This window comes from Triplophysa dalaica, chromosome 12 (assembly GCF_015846415.1).
Source record: "Triplophysa dalaica isolate WHDGS20190420 chromosome 12, ASM1584641v1, whole genome shotgun sequence".
Lineage (NCBI taxonomy): Eukaryota > Metazoa > Chordata > Actinopteri > Cypriniformes > Nemacheilidae > Triplophysa > Triplophysa dalaica.
In genome coordinates, this window is record NC_079553.1 from 19,363,482 (window position 1) to 19,380,488 (window position 17,007).

The following is a 17,007-nucleotide window of genomic DNA, read 5'->3' on the forward strand; positions in this document are numbered from 1 at the left end:
ACACACGATGTCCTTGAAAAAAAATGATTCAAAAGATTTATTCAGAGGACATAGAAAAATCCAAACGCACATCATAAAAGATCACAGCAAATGATGTTCGAATTTTCAGGTGAACTGTCCATTTAAGATGGTCAACAGCTGTTTAAACTATGAATGCACACCAAATGTGTTTACAAATTGAGTTTAAGATCTCAACTGGAACTCAGCAGGTTAGAGGGGGGGCGGTGGTTTTCCAGGTGACAATGTTATTGAAATAAACAATAATAAAACACTAGAATTGTTAGTTTATAAATGGTCTCCCGATGCAAAGCTTGCTAATCAGAATGAATATTATTACTTTTATCAGCTTTTTCCAAAACAGCTACATTACCAAATTCGTTTCAAGTAGAACAGTCAGTTTTATTGTAATAAGAATACTAACGGAAAAGAAACACTTTTTGGAGTGTTTATAATTCTACAAAAAACCTGATTATAAAAACATGTCTGATGATCACAATTTCTTTTTAATTATTTGTCAATTATAAACAACCTGAATCATTAAAGAAATTGCATACCCAAAAATTAAAATCCTGTCTTAAATCTTCTCAACATCAAGTTGAAGTGTCTAATACTCAAATGCAATATTCAAAGTGTTTTGACCGTATGACAACTATGTCAGAGGAACAACGTATGGATGTTGAAACGTATGGAAAGCATCAGGGTTCTTTCATAATCAACCACGATTAGTAAAATAGGCAGAAGTGCTATTATGGAGGGCAGGATTTCAAATAAACAAATCCTGTTTCTCAAACACATCTATTGTAAGACTTCAGAACAAATGATATACAGTCATATGGATTACTCTAATGGCGCTATGTCGTTGTCATTAATTATCTGCTTAAGAGTAAAATGAATCAACATTCATATGCATTCCACAGAAAAACTAAAGTTATATAGGTTTCTTTATATAAGTTAATAAGGGCTAGAAAATAAAGACACAATGTTAATTTTTGGTTGAACTATTCCTTTAACAGTTATACTTTCACAGTCTTCTGATAGCAGTTTTCAAAAGTGAACCGAATTGGTTGTAGGAATGTGGATTTGCTAATTAAATACTTGAAAATGCCCCGTGTGTGTGGTGGCACCCAACAGAAGACAAAGGGTTTAGTTACTGTGAACAAGTGTGACAAACAGGAAGAGTGAGCAAAGGGAGATGGCACCGGTGAGGACAGATTTTACCAGAAGGGCCGTCCAGCTACCCAGAATGAAAATGTGAACAAACAATCTGTAGAAGAGAAAAAGAGAAAAACATAGAATTAAACATGTACAAGGAGCATTACTAGACTTTTACAGAGTGAATATGTTGCCAAAATTGCAACAATGTTTTACTGTGTTAGTATAATCACTAAAAGGAAACAATACATTTATGAAGCAACAGTGCCATCTAGTAGAAAAACAAACTAATTGCATAAGCTCAACAAATGCACCAGATTTAGATTTTGTTTACGATTTATATAAAAGGTATACTTATCTAATATAAATACTGGTTTTAATAAAAAGATTATATAACTGCTTACGTTTTAGAGCTGCATCTTAGTAATATTTAAGAATAAAGAAACTGTGAATATTGAGAACCACACCTACAACCTCACCACAACTCCTAATGAAAACAGCATCAAAATCAGTTCTAAAATATATAATCAAGATAAACAATACTCACTCCATTAAAAAGCCCTTATAAACACACAGCCCCAGCAGGATGGTGACAGGAGGCCGGAAGCTTTTCGGAAGGTCGTATCGGGTGAACATCCACACAACTGCTGCCATTGCAATATAATGCACCTGATATGATGACACACAGAAAGAAATGACAAATTAAGACACAACGGCTGAAGTACAAATGACAAATGCTTATGACCTCATGATGCATAAATACATGGAGTACATAAAATGAAATTTAAAACAAATATCCTATAAACAATAACATAATCCATGTTAGTCAATTTCTAATATTGAGACAGTAAAAGCACAAATTTTTCAAAAACTTTAATATAATATGAGCAAATATCATTACCAGACTGATGTTGGAATCCAAACTCATTTGAATATATTTCCAGTCAAACTCAACGCCACGTGCTCCAACCCATAAAGGTATACATCTGTTAAAAAGTGTCAGAGACCAAGAAAGATTTATATACACATTCATCTGAATTGATTACCAAATTCACATAAAACATCCATTGAAGATATTTGGAGGTCCACAATGCGTTTTGAAAGCAGGGTTGTGTGACATTAAAAACTAAATGAAAATGTTTTGTTTTTTAAATTGCAATAAAATCTCTGGATTTGTATTGAGGTGCAGAAGGAAAAAGATTTAAATGCTGTATAGATTTAAACTTCCATACAAATCTCAGGCTGCTATGATTGTAATGAATACCTTGACATAACAAGCTCTGCAGTAGCCCAGCCCATGGCTGCCACCATGATCTTATATTCTCCTTTCCCTGCATTCCTGGACATGACCAGATGAAGACCTAGGAGGTCAGCCATGTCCACTGTGGCCTTCATGAACTCCTATTAATGTTTATAGATAACATATACACAATCAAATTATTATGTGCATCTGTAGACATCTGAATTAAAAATCACTGCAGAAATTAAACATTTACAATTTCTTGTTATGCATTTGCAAAAGGCAAATGTCTATATTTTTCCATTCAGCTCAGAGACCACGTACCCCAACAAAATCATACACGCCAGCTCCTCCTTCCCAGGTGGGGAAAAAAGTGGCAAGGAACAGCATCTAAAAAGTGATATCACAGATCTTCAGAATGTCCTGACAGTGTCTCTAAGACTGGCACACAAATGGTGTCTGTTATGTCTGAGTGAGGTATCACAGGGCTCACTTACCTTGCACAGCTGTACAAAGAGGTAGGTAGCACCTGCTTGGACACATCTCCAAAATGCATTGTATTCTGATCTGTCAAAATCAAGACATCATAGAGATGATTTGGTGAAAATAGTCCCTCATTTAGCTCTCTTCTTAACAGCAGAGAACTGTTTGAAGAGTGTAAAATAATGGGTAATTGATGGTTGTATATAGTGAAAGAATCACAATGCACAACGACCACAAAAACCCTATGTAAGGACTGTAAAAATATTACATATGATTAAATAAGCTATTTATAAATTACCCAACATTAGTTTGACATATTTAATATACACTGACCAAATTACTAACCATCACAGTATATGTATTCTATGCAATTCAATAACACTAGTTGGATATTTCCAGTAAAAGTACAAAACATGAAAACATTTTACTTTTATATTATTTTTGCCTGGCGGATCCACAAAATACTTACAGTCCACTACACTTGTATGTGATGAAATAAGGGAAATAAGCCAACGAAAAACAGTTTCCGAAATGAAAAAGCGTCATGGTGGATTTTTCAGTCTTGATTTTCTTCCCCTGACCCTGTTAAACGAATAAACACAATCTGCATGAGTCAATTGAATACTACCTAGGAAACCAGCAATACTAAGAATCGCAACTATGTCTGTGATTTAAAGCATTAAGTAGCATAGAGTAACATTACACTTGTAACGTTATATCTGTTATTTTGATCATTTATTCAGTTAGTGTAGATATCAGCATGCATGAGACAGACAGGCGTCAGATAGCTTGCTTACAAACAGCAAACACATGCATAATCAATTTATAATATAACATCAAATAAAAATGTATTTGTTTAAATAAGTTATTTAATTCTCCTGCGATGAAGAAACCAAAAAACGACTGTTTTCTTACCAAACAACTACGGTTTTAGAATGACAGGCTCAGGTCAAATAATCCTTCGGCGCATCACTATTAAAGGTCCGGGCGGACGCGTCCTCTGTTAAACTACAGTTCCGCTCTCACTCTGAACAACAAAATGAGCTCGGATAAGCAATAGCATCTGTAGGGTCTTCTTCTTCTTCTTCTTTTGTTTCAATGGCCGTTCACTCTTTAGGAGTATTACCGCCACCTACTGTATATCTTGCACACATGGGTGATGAATCTGTTTTGCTAAAAAAAAGAACCTTGTAATGCCCCATCCATCTCAGAGGACCAGAGCCCAAGCTTCAGCTGGCGCTGCGTGTTCAGCTCCTCCAGTTTCTGCACTGGTCTCCTCAACCTCTTAGATGGGCAGAAGCATCATGACCCTCATCCTCATACATTAAACCCTGTGGTCTAGTCCTGTAAGCTCTAAAAAGGTTAAAACTGCCTTAAATACCTGATTATCATTCAAACCCTTTCCCAAAAGGTCCAAAACGCTCACTGGCCTGTTACTTATATTGCTAAAAAGATTGTTACGCGGATCATCATATTTACTACATTGAAAGAGCACATGCTCTACTGTTTCAGAAACGTCACATTCATCACACATACCATGTCCATGCTTCCCCGTTAATGCGTGTGTTGAGTTTAGTCCTGTATGTCCCATCCTTAATCTAGAAATCATTACTGATTTTACAATATTATAATACCACCTTCCTTTGCTGCGATTTTCCCATCTTTGTTGCCATATTCTTATTATTTTCCTGTTAATTACTGATTTTATCTCACTCCTTCCCAGAGGTACCTTAACACCCACCAAGTTCTCCTTTAATGCTTTTTTCCCTAATTTATCCGCTGTTTCATTCCCTACTATCCTACTATACAATTATACCCTCTGCTTTCAGTCTGTACAGTAATTTATAGATTTCTACTAGCAGGTCTTCTCTATCAGATTTTGTCGACTTTATACTTTTAAGAGCTGATAGAGAGTCTGAATAATTTACAATCCTATTTGGCTTTATCTATTCAACCCATTTCAATCCTATTATTATTACAGTTAATTCTGTAAAAAATACAGACAATTTGTCACTTAACCTTAAACTTATTTCCGTCTTAAATCTTGGAATATACACTCCTATGCCCACTTTTTGTTCAGTTGGATCTTTAGATCAATCTGTGTAAATCTGCACAAAAGAATAAAACTGTTCTCTCATATAAGCATTGATTTCATAACTATTACTATATCTTCCTTCTGCTTTTTCCCGGGCCTCCAATAATCTCCATCCATTGTAGAGTTGATGACAATATTTATTTTTCTTCAAAAAATAATTCAACCTTCTAACTACCATTTTCTCCATTACCTTGCATAATGTAGATGTAAGAGCTATTGCCATATAACTATTAGGTTTTGTTGCATCTTTACCTGGTTTCAATACTGGTATAACTATGGCACATTTCCAGTCTTCGGGTAAGCTGCCTTCGTTCCATATATGATTATGTAAATCCTATGATTCTTTAATGGCTACCTCTGGTAATTTTTTTAACATGCTATAACTGATCATGTCTCCTCCTGGCGTTGTATTCTTTGAATTGTTAATGGCTATTTTTAGCTCAAAAGAGTTAAAATCCTCATCCATATTACTATCTACTCCTTGTTTTTTCATATGAACATGTCCATATATTTTACTTAGTTCTTGTCTTCTTTTAAAGAACTTATCATTCAAGTTTTCAATACTATGAACTTTAGCAAAAGTTTAAGCCAAGACTTCTGTCTTTTCTTTATTCTGTAGGGGTCTGGACGCTGGGTCTAAAATTATACTTCTCACTTATAAAGAATAGAGAAGCGACAAATGGCTTGCGTTGCACCCATAGGAATATCTATGTTGCTTCCCCCGGACTGCAGTGTTTTTATTATCGAAAATAGTGAATGGGCTTCTCGTGCTTGATCAGGATAAATGAAAGTGACCTATTTGTTAGGTATGGTGACCCATACCCGGAATGTGACCTCTGCATTTAACCCATCCAGAGAGTAGTGAACACCCGCACAGCACCCGTATCAATAGGCAGTTATGGTGCCTTGATCAAGGGCACCTCAGTCGTTACCCGCAGGCCCTGAGCAACCTTCTGGTCACGAGTCCGACTCTCTAATCATAAGGAGAAGACTACCCCAGTCAGGATCGACCATTCACAGCGTGTTCTTACTGGGTATTTTAAAATCATATATTAGAGTTGACTGCGTTTCTTGTATATTGCACACTAAAATGGGGTTTCTTTTAAGTAGGCATAATGTCTCAAAAAGTGTCCCATCACCCTAAATTCACCATACAAAGGAAAGGTGTCAGATTATACTGCTAAAGCTTCATGACATTTGAGTAAAAATTAACACGCAACCTGACATTAGCTTTTCTTTTGCAAATTCTTTTAATTATTGTAAATATACACTCTGCGCCGTGTTTTTTATTTTAAATTCTCTATGTATCTTACACTGCTGTTTTATTTCAATTTCTCTTATTTATAAAGGGCCATTTCCAGAACTTGCAAACACAGGTCTGGTTCAATTTTATACATGTTAATATAAAACGACTATATTTTATATTGTACTACACAGTTTTTTGTCGTAGATTTCCATGCCTTCTAGAGGATAATGTATGTATTCTGTTCCACTCGTATACTATAAACATTTCTTTGTTTCCTTTTAAAGCTGCTTTGAAACAATGCAACATTGTAAAAAACACTATATAATATTTGAATTTAAAATGTCCACAGAATATAAATATAGAACTTGCACAATTACTCCTCCATACCCCAGATTTCTGCAGATTTAGACAAAGTCCCTGCCCCTCATTTGTTTATTAAATATTTGATCGTTGTTCGGGGAACACATTTTACCAGATACAGATTAAATGTATAACTTGAGTACAAGTTGATTTAGAAAAGCATCTGGCAAATACATAAACATTAAATAAACTTACTTTATAATTATGTAAATTCATACAACTTATATGAGACAAATGACTAGAACACATACTTTTTGAACAGTTTAATTAGTTTCCTTATACTCTCCATTATAGCCTTTGACCTCTGACTAGTAACAGTTATCAGTAATTCTCTTTACAGCAACACACTGTGGTTACACCCAGAATGGAAACAACAACAGCAATGCTTGTTGGGTGACAACGACACAATACTGTCAAAATAAACTAACATGTGTACACACAAACAGCTACAAAAACAAGCTGGTCTCATAGGTGAGAACAGTAGTTCTAAGGGGTGTCGCTATGGCTTTAGCTATGAAATAAGGGTGTTGAATAGAAGGAATGATCTGTTTTGTGGTCACAAAACTTTGAAGTTACTCCTTGGTGTGCATGTACAATAACAGATCTGCAACACGGTGGCTGTAGCCAAATTCATTGTCATACCTGTGAGAAAGACAAAAAAGAACATGATTGATGTCACCGCTAGTAAATGTCTTATTTTCAGCCCGTCCCAGCTGCACATTTTAAACTGGATGCATCCTATTCTACAGCTTACCAAGAGATGAGTTTAACAAAGTTGTCATTGAGAGCGATGCCTGCACCAGCATCAAAGATGGAAGAGTGAGTGTCACCAATGAAATCAGAAGAAACCACCTAAAACAAGATAACAATATTTAACGATGTGCCATAATCTACTTTTTTCCAATATTTATGGAGATATGCAGATTGGGAACATTTATTTTACATTTATGCATTTGGCAGACGCTTTTATCCAAAGCGTCTTAAATTGCATTATCCTATACATAGGTATGTGCGATCATATGGGAAAGAACCAACAACCTTGCATTGTTAACACAATGCTGTTACCACTGATCTACATGAAGCCTGTACAGCAATACTGGGAAGACTGCAATACTTACTGAATCCTCTGTGTATCCCAGGATTCCTTTCATTGGTCCCTGAGCAGCCTTCTTAACAGCTGCCTTGATGCTATTGTAGGTAGCGGGCTTTGACAGGCGGCAGGTGAGGTCAACAACGGACACGTCAGCCACCGGAACGCGGAAAGCCATGCCGGTCAGCTTGCTACAAAATAGATAGATTTTTAACTTTTGCATCATAGCTGCTACTGTTTTGAGCAATCGGGATCCACGAATGGAATTATAACTTTTTTTTGCTCTTTCTGTGTCTGTGTACTGACCCGTTGAGCTCAGGAATGACTTTGCCCACAGCTTTGGCGGCACCAGTTGAGGCAGGGATAATGTTCTGGTGGGCACCGCGTCCGTCACGCCAGGCCTTAGCAGAGGGGCCATCCACAGTCTTCTGTGTAGCAGTGTAAGCGTGGACTGTGGTCTACCAAAGGGTAAGACAAAGAAAAAAGTGAGACGAATACACAATAGAACAGGTCTAACGGAGTAACGCCATGCTTTGACTTACCATGAGAGCCTCCTCAATACCAAAGTTGTCTTGAATAACTTTAGCCAGGGGAGCCAAGCAGTTAGTGGTGCAGGATGCATTGCTGTGAGGTTTTCAACAAAATATTAGTAAAGCAATTCTAAAGCATGCACAAGTAAAAATAACAGATGATTTTTATGTATGCATTTATATATTAGCTAGCATTTCTATTCAAACAATACACTGAAAATACAAATATATTGAATTTTAGTCATTTTTTATTGTGCACACCTGCTAAATTACAAATCTGAATATTAAGCAAACCTCTCACCTCACACTCATGCAAAAATTACTTTCTATACACCGCCTATATTTGTGCTTTTATGTGGGTTACATTTTTCAAAATTACGCCTGAACAACTCTGCCAGTATGCTTTTACCCACCTGACAATGGTCATACTGGAGGGGTCATATTTGTTCTCGTTGACCCCCATCACAAACATCGGAGCGTCAGGTGATGGAGCAGACACGACCACACGTTTAGCACCGCCCTGGATGTGAGCCTATAAAATGAATGGGAAAAGTTTTAATGGGAAAATCTGAAATTATAAGCATATTTGATGCTCCAGTATTAACATAAGCTTAACACTTACTGAAGCCTTCTCAATGCTGAGGAAGACTCCGGTAGATTCGACTACATAGAGGGCTCCAGCATCACCCCATGGGATCTCAGCAGGCTTCATACTAAATGTAAAAAAAAAAGACAATTTGATTAGAGGTTGTGTGTTCAGAACAGCATACTTCCTTTTTGCTCAGTTTGCTTAACGCCACTTGCATGCAATCTAGTTCATGTGACATTCATCATTCTATATTGTATATATCTAAATCATTTTTAAATAATATGCAGTTTACATATAGTATACACTGAGCACTCAAGGTATCCTAAATCTTTCTTTAATGACTGTGCGCAATATATTTCAACCTGTTTGAATAAATGTGTAGTTTATGTGTCTGGGCTTCAGTTGTAACATTCCTAATGGGCTACAAATAACACATGTAAGAGCAACATCACGTACCATTGAAACACAGAGATGGCCTGACCATCAACAATCAGCTTTCCATCCTCCTGGCACACGTCTCCCTTGTACCGTCCATGAGTGGAGTCATACTTGAACATGTAGATCTGTTAGACAAGAAAGAATAAAATATACATTACACACTTTAAAAATCTAATGATTACTGATTAGGGAATTTTAGAATCACTGTATAGATGTTGACATAACACAGAGTTTACAATCCATTTCACATGTGATGCAGGATATAAAAAAATATGGAGCATGCTTTGATTGCAATGAATATCATAACTGAGCAAAATTGTTTGAAAATAAGAAGATGTACCTGGATGGTACATTAGGAAATAAGTTGGGTTCATTCGGATTTCATGTTGACTTTAAGCATGACGTGTTATGTTCAACTACGCAGTAAAAAAAATGCTGTACAGCTGATATCTAGCGCTGCGTGAAAGAGCCTGAAATCTCAAACTAAATAAACTCTGGTCTGGCCTTGATGTGTGTGAATCAGTGAGGTTTTGAATGTTTGACACGTCTGATGCTTTACACAATGAGTAGAATAACAATCATTTCCATTTCACTGAATCTCACCATGTACTGCAGGTCAATGAAGGGGTCGTTGATGGCGGCGACCTTAATGCCCTTCTGCAGGCAGGCCCTGAGGACCAGACGCCCGATGCGGCCAAATCTACACAAACAAAGGCATTTAAGATATTTAGCCACAGAATTTCTGTTGTATCATTTTTTATACAAGACTGCAACTTTAATAGCATTTTCTCTCATTCCTGTCAGTTCGTTGAGAACACAATGAAAAATCACACTAAACCATTGACAATCGGTAAGGATATAAATGCTTTTTTCCTAAACAAGAGTAAAGGGTCCACTAAATTTCCTGAAATCTGACTGGTAAGACATATCGCCTGCAGGGTTGGGTGTGTGAGAGAATGTGTATACGTGCTTGTATGCTTTGTAGGATTTATAGTTCATCCTGAGTAATCCTGTTGCTGTACTCATTGTGAATCAGGCCATTTGCTCTTTGTCCACAAAATTGTAAAAATATTATTAATTCTGGCCGTGAAATATCAAACGGGATATTAACTTACCCATTAATTCCAACGCAAAGATCAGACATGATTGCTCAAGTGTTGCTTGTGGTCCTAAACCTTAAACATAAATAGACAAAGAACATGAGTTTGGCATAAAGAATGACAACTATGCTATCAAAAAAATCTATTTATGTCATTGCATGAGTGGTCTTGTTGAATTTAACTTAGTGAACTTTCTCTGAGTTGCTGTGTTGTTCTGGATGGTGGGTGGAGGTTTTGAACTCCTCTCCAGTTTGAATTGTTCTATTAGTATGCTGCTTGGGCAGTTTCCAAAAACCTCGGCTCACCGGACTGGCATACTTTATTAGACTGGCTGAGCTGAATGTCTATTGTGCTAAGCCTTGTCTTTTATTTTATCCCATTTTGGATGTCACTTTGGATGAAAGCATGTCCTAAATTATTTTAAGTAAATGAAATGTTCTTCACTTGATGCAATTTCTGTAGATCATTCTGTATTGTACTTCCTTATACATGTGGATTTGTAAGAGATCCTTAATAAAATTCTGTTAACACTGGATTCAGAAATCCGCTGAAATCTTGTGCGATGAAATGTGGGAATGTATTGTCTTCAATGTTTCATCATTAAACAAGTTATGACATGTACGACACGCTCAGAGCTTTCTGTTTTAGCAGAGTTCATGGCATGAGGAGTGGAGATTATGAAATCTGAGTTTGACAAACGGACCAGAGGGAAATTTGATCCAATCATGCCATATACAGACAATGTATGCTTCAAGGAAGGAAAAGATATTGAACTGTAATAGGAAATAGATATTTTTATATTTAAATATAAAACAGAGGGGAGTGGTGTATTGATTTAATGCGAAAGCAAATTTGAAAGTTCCAATTTTCAACAGCTTTAGGATTCAATAGCTAGAGTGTTTTAATGTATGGTGACAACTCACTCAGAAATGTTTAGAAGAAGTTGATCAATGTCTTTACAGATGCATGGTTTAGATGTAGGTAAAGAATCCAGGTGACTTACATTACCGTATAAAAAACACTACAAGTCAGAGTTTGTAATGTTTCAAGGGAATAGCTTAAATGCATTACAGTTTGTTTGACATTTAAAAAATATGCACCTTTTATAGGTGTACTAAACAACAAAATATAGCTCCCTAAAAGCCCGTAGATGAAGCCGGTCAATGTAGAATGTCTCATTATTTGGATTATAGTGAGCTATGGGTTGTTTTCAGTTCACATGTTTACACTTTCATCATGATTTGTATTACAAAACCAGACACAAGGTCATCAAAGAGGCGACAGAACAGGTTTTCACCCGACATCGTTCATTTGAGCTCATCTCTCAAATAATGTTACTCTGACCCCAAGTTAAGATCATACAGACCTCAAAATATCCTGGGTATGCTCTTCACCAGCTCTCTGGTTTCAGGCACTACAAAAATCAATTTTCCCAATGAAAATGGCTTCACGGTTTCCAACCATACAGGAAATCAGCCTTAGGCTCGCTCAGAATGCAGCAACCAATCACAATCTACATGACCGATTTACCATTTCAAACTCAATTCATAAAATGGTTTAAAATACCCAAAACTGCTTTTTAAAATTACATTATTGCTAATAATAGACGATCAACAATAAAATTCAACACAAATATGTTGGTAAATGCAGCATAAGCATTGCCCCATTTCACCAGGCTAAAAGTAAATCAGGGCCCGTATTTATCAAGGTTCTAAGAATAACTCACTAGAACACTGCTAAGAATTGCCTCAAGAGCAAGAAAAATCTCGGCTCAAAGCTGCGTTTAAAAGTTAGCAATAAAGCATCTCAACCGTAATTTAAGTGAAATGTAGGACTGAATCTTAAGTGTTTGGCTTAGAGTTAATTTACGACGCTTTGCTGTGGATGACGACATTGGCATGGACCAATGACTGAATAGATTTCCTCACTTAAGAATATTCTCTGATATTCATGTTGAATGGTGAAATTCCAAAAAGGAGTTTATATTCAACACACATATGACCTGTGAGTAAGAGTGATTCTTAGCTTAAAGAAATTTGATAACTTGCTTTTATATTTAAATTTGGAAGTAGGAGTAAATTCCATGAATTCTCAGCATTTAAGATTAAAATGGCACTTAAATATGGGCCCTGGGCAACATGACGACCTCAAGAGCAGCACCAATGTGAAAAGAGACTATGGTTTTAATATAAAAAATATTGATGAAACTTTAGCAAAAAAAGTCAAAACTTTAGCAAAGTATTAAAATTGTTATGTTAATTTTAAATGTTAAAAAACATCAAACAAACTGGGATATGAATGATCATATGATGTCATGCTCACAGCAAAGAGTTTTCGCAGTACGAATAAGACTTGTCTGTGCATCTGGCTGCATGTAATTGAAGACCTTCTTTTAATCTCCTAATCTGGCCATCAATTTGTGCGGGTGAACACTGTTCTGCACCTAGCCTGCCTTCATAATCCTAATCCACATGCCCAATCCAATGCAGTCTTGTACAGAGTACCCTGACTGCACTGCAAGAAAAACGACTGATGCACCAGTAGATTCAGTTTTGAGATTGAATAATTGCATTCCGTATACAAATACAGTAATGCAAATACGACAGCTGCTGGTGTTCATTATTTAAAAATAAAGCTTTTGTAATTGAGCTTGAAGGCAAATAAAATGACTATTGTGCATTTGAGAGATGCTTTTGCATTTGGCAACTTCAGAAGCCAGACAATCTAATGCATTGTATTGGATGAATTGTATTGCAGGAAAACATTACATCTTCAGATTTCCTTCCTTCCTTTACTTCCTGGATTTAGCTTTTCTTAGACAGATATCAAGAATATACTAACATTATAATTTCAAAAAATATATATATTAACTTAGATTTTTTTCAATAAATTTTGCCACTCTATGTGTATAAACAGTCCTTTGTAACACTGGAATAAAGTCAGTCAGAACTGGTTTGGGTTTCCTGCCAAAGTCGTACAGTTTTCAATTAGGCCCAGATCACATGACACACACCTTTTAAATAACCCTAAATTCAATAGGGCCACTGTTCTGTTGAAAGTCTAATGCTCTGTTGTTCAGCACTGTAACATCACATATACATCACATGAAACATGAACCTAGAAATTAAAATGAGGGTGGATTAGCTGACTACTATGGGGAATTTAATTTTATGGGGGTGGACGTGTAATATGAAAATAGCTAACAAAATAAGGATAAATGTGCATTTAACCACAGTCAGGAGTTATTAGTCTATCACAGACCTGCATCTCTAGAAATGTGAGGAGGGCGATCAGAGTCTGTTTTATGAGAAAGCAAACATGGACGGCGTTGGGATGACTGCTTTCAAATGAGTGATCATTTTGTCAGCGTCTGCTGACAATACAGTTGCAATCTGAATATTGAATAAGAATTTGAAAGATGATATACTATACATATTCGAAAGAAGACTATATTATTATTATAGAGATAAATGTTATTATTTATTAAACGATATTGTGTCTTTTTCACTATTAATGTATTGAAATCTCTGTCTTTATGGTGTTTGTCTTGTTTAATTAATATGCTGTTGCGAGGGGATTAAATAGAATCAACATCACTGTGCAATATTAGTATATCTCAGCTTCTCTATATTCGTCTTGCTTTCGTTTGGCTGGATTGTTTAATATCCTGAGGCATGAGGAATTAACCTTGACTGACTAAACACTACGCCACACCTTCTCTCTCGGAGACGAAAGGACCTGCCCTTCCAGCAGCGGCCATTTCCTCTGACTAAAACACTAAAGTGTGACAGAACAAGGGCAGAGAGCTGGATGTAACCGGGAGACTTTTCTGGAACAAGTACACTAATAGGAGTAGAAAGGCATTATTGAAATGAGACAAAATGTCAAACAGGAACTTGCATCAGGGCTCGATTACCACAAAAAGAAGGGCAACAAATGCTAAAACAACAGTATTTCTCTTGCAAACTGTTACAGCCACGAGATTTTTATTGATAAAATGATTTATGTATTTTCTGAGTACAGAATGATACTGAATTCATGGAGCTGTGACAGAAAGGCGTCCAGAGGAAACGCTGCGTCATACCAACTCGAAAACCGCATTTTTCGGGAGGGCAGATAAGTGTTTCTATACACGATAACTAAACCGGCACAAATTTGTGTCAGCTGTTATGTTTGCCTGTAAAACACTGCAACAAGTGTGGTGTAAGAAATTAAATAAAAAGGTTATCTTGTCAAATCAATGTGCACGTCACATTTCCATGAGCTGGGAGCCAACTGGACACTTCTGGTGATGTAGAGACAAATGTCAAACCAATGAACATCACATGTCACTAGTGCTGTCATGATGCGTAAATCAATACAGTCAAACACCTGATTACATTTGGAAGGCATTTTTTAACTTCTTAATGGTGTGAATATATGAGTGTGCCTCTATCACAAAATGCTTGATATAAATAAAGTATACTAACAATAAAGCTAACCTTAAGAATTACAATTTTGCTAGGCCACTTCATTGATCAGCTAAGGATTTCCGTCTGCAGAGTCAGACCAAGAAGGTCATGAAGGAAGGATGGAGATGCTGCTCTTACATCACGTGACATCACTTCCTTCCAACCATGTCACCATAGGTTTCAAATTACACTGCATCTTTTGATGCATAAATAATGACCATTTGTATTAGGTCTAATAATATATAAATATTAATGAATATTTTCTAGCAATGACGGAAAAACTCAAGATTTATTCATTATTACTCATGAATCTTTCAGGTCTGACTCATGTTAGCTCACTGCAGCATCGCACACGACACCAGTCACGTACATGAGGAGAGAATATCCCATGATGCTCACATTGTAAAATGTGCCCCGACTACAAAAAAAACACATTAAATTACAACTAAAATGTGTATTTACATTACCGTAAAAGACATAAAAAACAGGCCACTGCTATGGGAAATACGACCGTGTAGATTACCCGCAGGAAATTATATCATTTGACCTTGACGGCTAAATCGACCTTCACGATGTCGCTGATGTGAATGGCAAGACCTCTGGTCCGGACATTATCTCAATCTGCTTTTACATTCAATGGTTCGCAAACGCTCCCCGTGACCCGAGGTAGTTCGGATAAGCGGTAGAAAATGGATGGATGGATGGGTTCGCAAACGGGAGCATTTCGTTTTCAAAAAGAGGGGAAGTGCGTCACACCTCAATCTTTACACGCGAATATGTGCCCGATTATATAACAACCTCCTGACTTAGAGTAATATGGTTCTGCTCAAATAACACAGTGCATAACTTCGCCATGTTAGATTGTTTTAAAATACTGTACAAAAACTTCCACCTCTTTTCGGAGCATCTTCATCTAATGGAACATTCTGGAACGATATGACGCAACGAAAGAGTTCATCGCGAGCAACCAGCGAAGCACGTAGCACTGTCAATTTCTTCCTTATTTTATCAGCGACTATTAAATCAATCCTATTAATTGAACATATTTTATGTATATTACAGTTTAACTTTCCAAAAGCTGCACAAGGTCAGTTAAAATGTATGAATGAGTCACGCCTCCCTACATTTGTTTTATAAAATATTCTGTATCTTGCAAACATTACTAAAAAAATCCTCTGTTTTTCAGTTTTGCTTCAATTCTCTAATTCTCACTTAGCCAGACGACAAAACATCGAACATCACAGCAGTCAGTGCATAACGTTACATGTCACTGGCATGTTATATACCACTTCCTTAGACAAGGAGCAGCATAGACAGATTTAACGCCTTTTTTATATTTAATATCCGTACGAGCATTTCACTGCTACGAATAAGACTTGACGTAACAGAAGATGTAAAGTTATAAACTCACCTTACTCAATGATGCTGCGGAGTCTGATCACTCTACGCGTAATGCAGCGTCCTTTTATACCAGACACGTGCCACCGGGTCTGGTCGTCTTGGCAACGTGACGTCACACCAGTGTCGGGATAAATTAAAAGAAGCTTGTACGAGCTGTCTATCACGAATACCATAGAAACGGTACTGAACGAGACCAACTATACTCTTCAAGGGCAAAGAGGATATATTTATGAAAAGATTTGTAAACAAGTGCCATTCATAGAAGCTATACGCTCTGAGTAGGTGTGCTCTACATATACATTTATTATATTGGTATGCAATTCGAAGAAACATAAATCGAATTGCTTGTGTATGTTATTTTATTTATTTGGTAATATAAACCAATAAAGTTATCCAATAAGCTTAACTTCAAATATGGGGTTTAGCTGGATCAGGACAGGTTCCATTAGATACGTAGAGACGTGCCCCTAAACATAGACTGTATTAAAAAAACCTAAACACCTGTCATTACTGATTTACTTCATTACAATGTGTCAATTTATTCACATTATTAAAACGTTGATGATTAGTTGTTCCTTCTCAGATGAGAAATAAAGAATAATATAAACTATACCAGTTAGGCTACTCGAATAAATGGAATGGTTATTATATGGTAGCTATAATGGTCTCTGGACCATTAGAACATCGTGGGAACTATTAAATCCTGGAAGAATAAGACCCAAAACACTACATAAAGATTTTTCTAAAATAGTTTGAATGGTTAGCAGCTAGTTGTTTATAGCGGTGTAATAGAAACTGTAATTGTTGATTTTACACTTTAAAACGGCTACAT

General features: G+C 36.4%; 2 protein-coding genes across 2 annotated transcripts; both read right to left on the reverse strand.

The window, feature by feature from the left end:
- Nucleotides 1-18: 18 nt before the first annotated feature.
- Nucleotides 19-3,934, reverse strand: tmem147 (transmembrane protein 147). The gene is made up of 8 exons (XM_056762447.1): nucleotides 3,791-3,934; nucleotides 3,345-3,457; nucleotides 2,890-2,959; nucleotides 2,717-2,782; nucleotides 2,417-2,553; nucleotides 2,054-2,138; nucleotides 1,700-1,821; nucleotides 19-1,264 (listed from the first exon to the last, which is right to left on the reverse strand). Exons 2-8 carry the CDS (start codon nucleotides 3,419-3,421, stop codon nucleotides 1,144-1,146), a joined length of 678 nt encoding a protein of 225 aa, XP_056618425.1. The 5' UTR covers nucleotides 3,422-3,457; nucleotides 3,791-3,934; the 3' UTR covers nucleotides 19-1,143.
- Nucleotides 3,935-6,824: 2,890 nt separating this feature from the next.
- Nucleotides 6,825-16,280, reverse strand: gapdhs (glyceraldehyde-3-phosphate dehydrogenase, spermatogenic). The gene is made up of 11 exons (XM_056762285.1): nucleotides 16,186-16,280; nucleotides 10,339-10,398; nucleotides 9,827-9,923; nucleotides 9,242-9,348; nucleotides 8,819-8,909; nucleotides 8,610-8,728; nucleotides 8,209-8,290; nucleotides 7,973-8,124; nucleotides 7,695-7,857; nucleotides 7,331-7,428; nucleotides 6,825-7,218 (listed from the first exon to the last, which is right to left on the reverse strand). Exons 2-11 carry the CDS (start codon nucleotides 10,365-10,367, stop codon nucleotides 7,149-7,151), a joined length of 1,008 nt encoding a protein of 335 aa, XP_056618263.1. The 5' UTR covers nucleotides 10,368-10,398; nucleotides 16,186-16,280; the 3' UTR covers nucleotides 6,825-7,148.
- Between the last annotated feature and the right edge of the window lie 727 nt (nucleotides 16,281-17,007).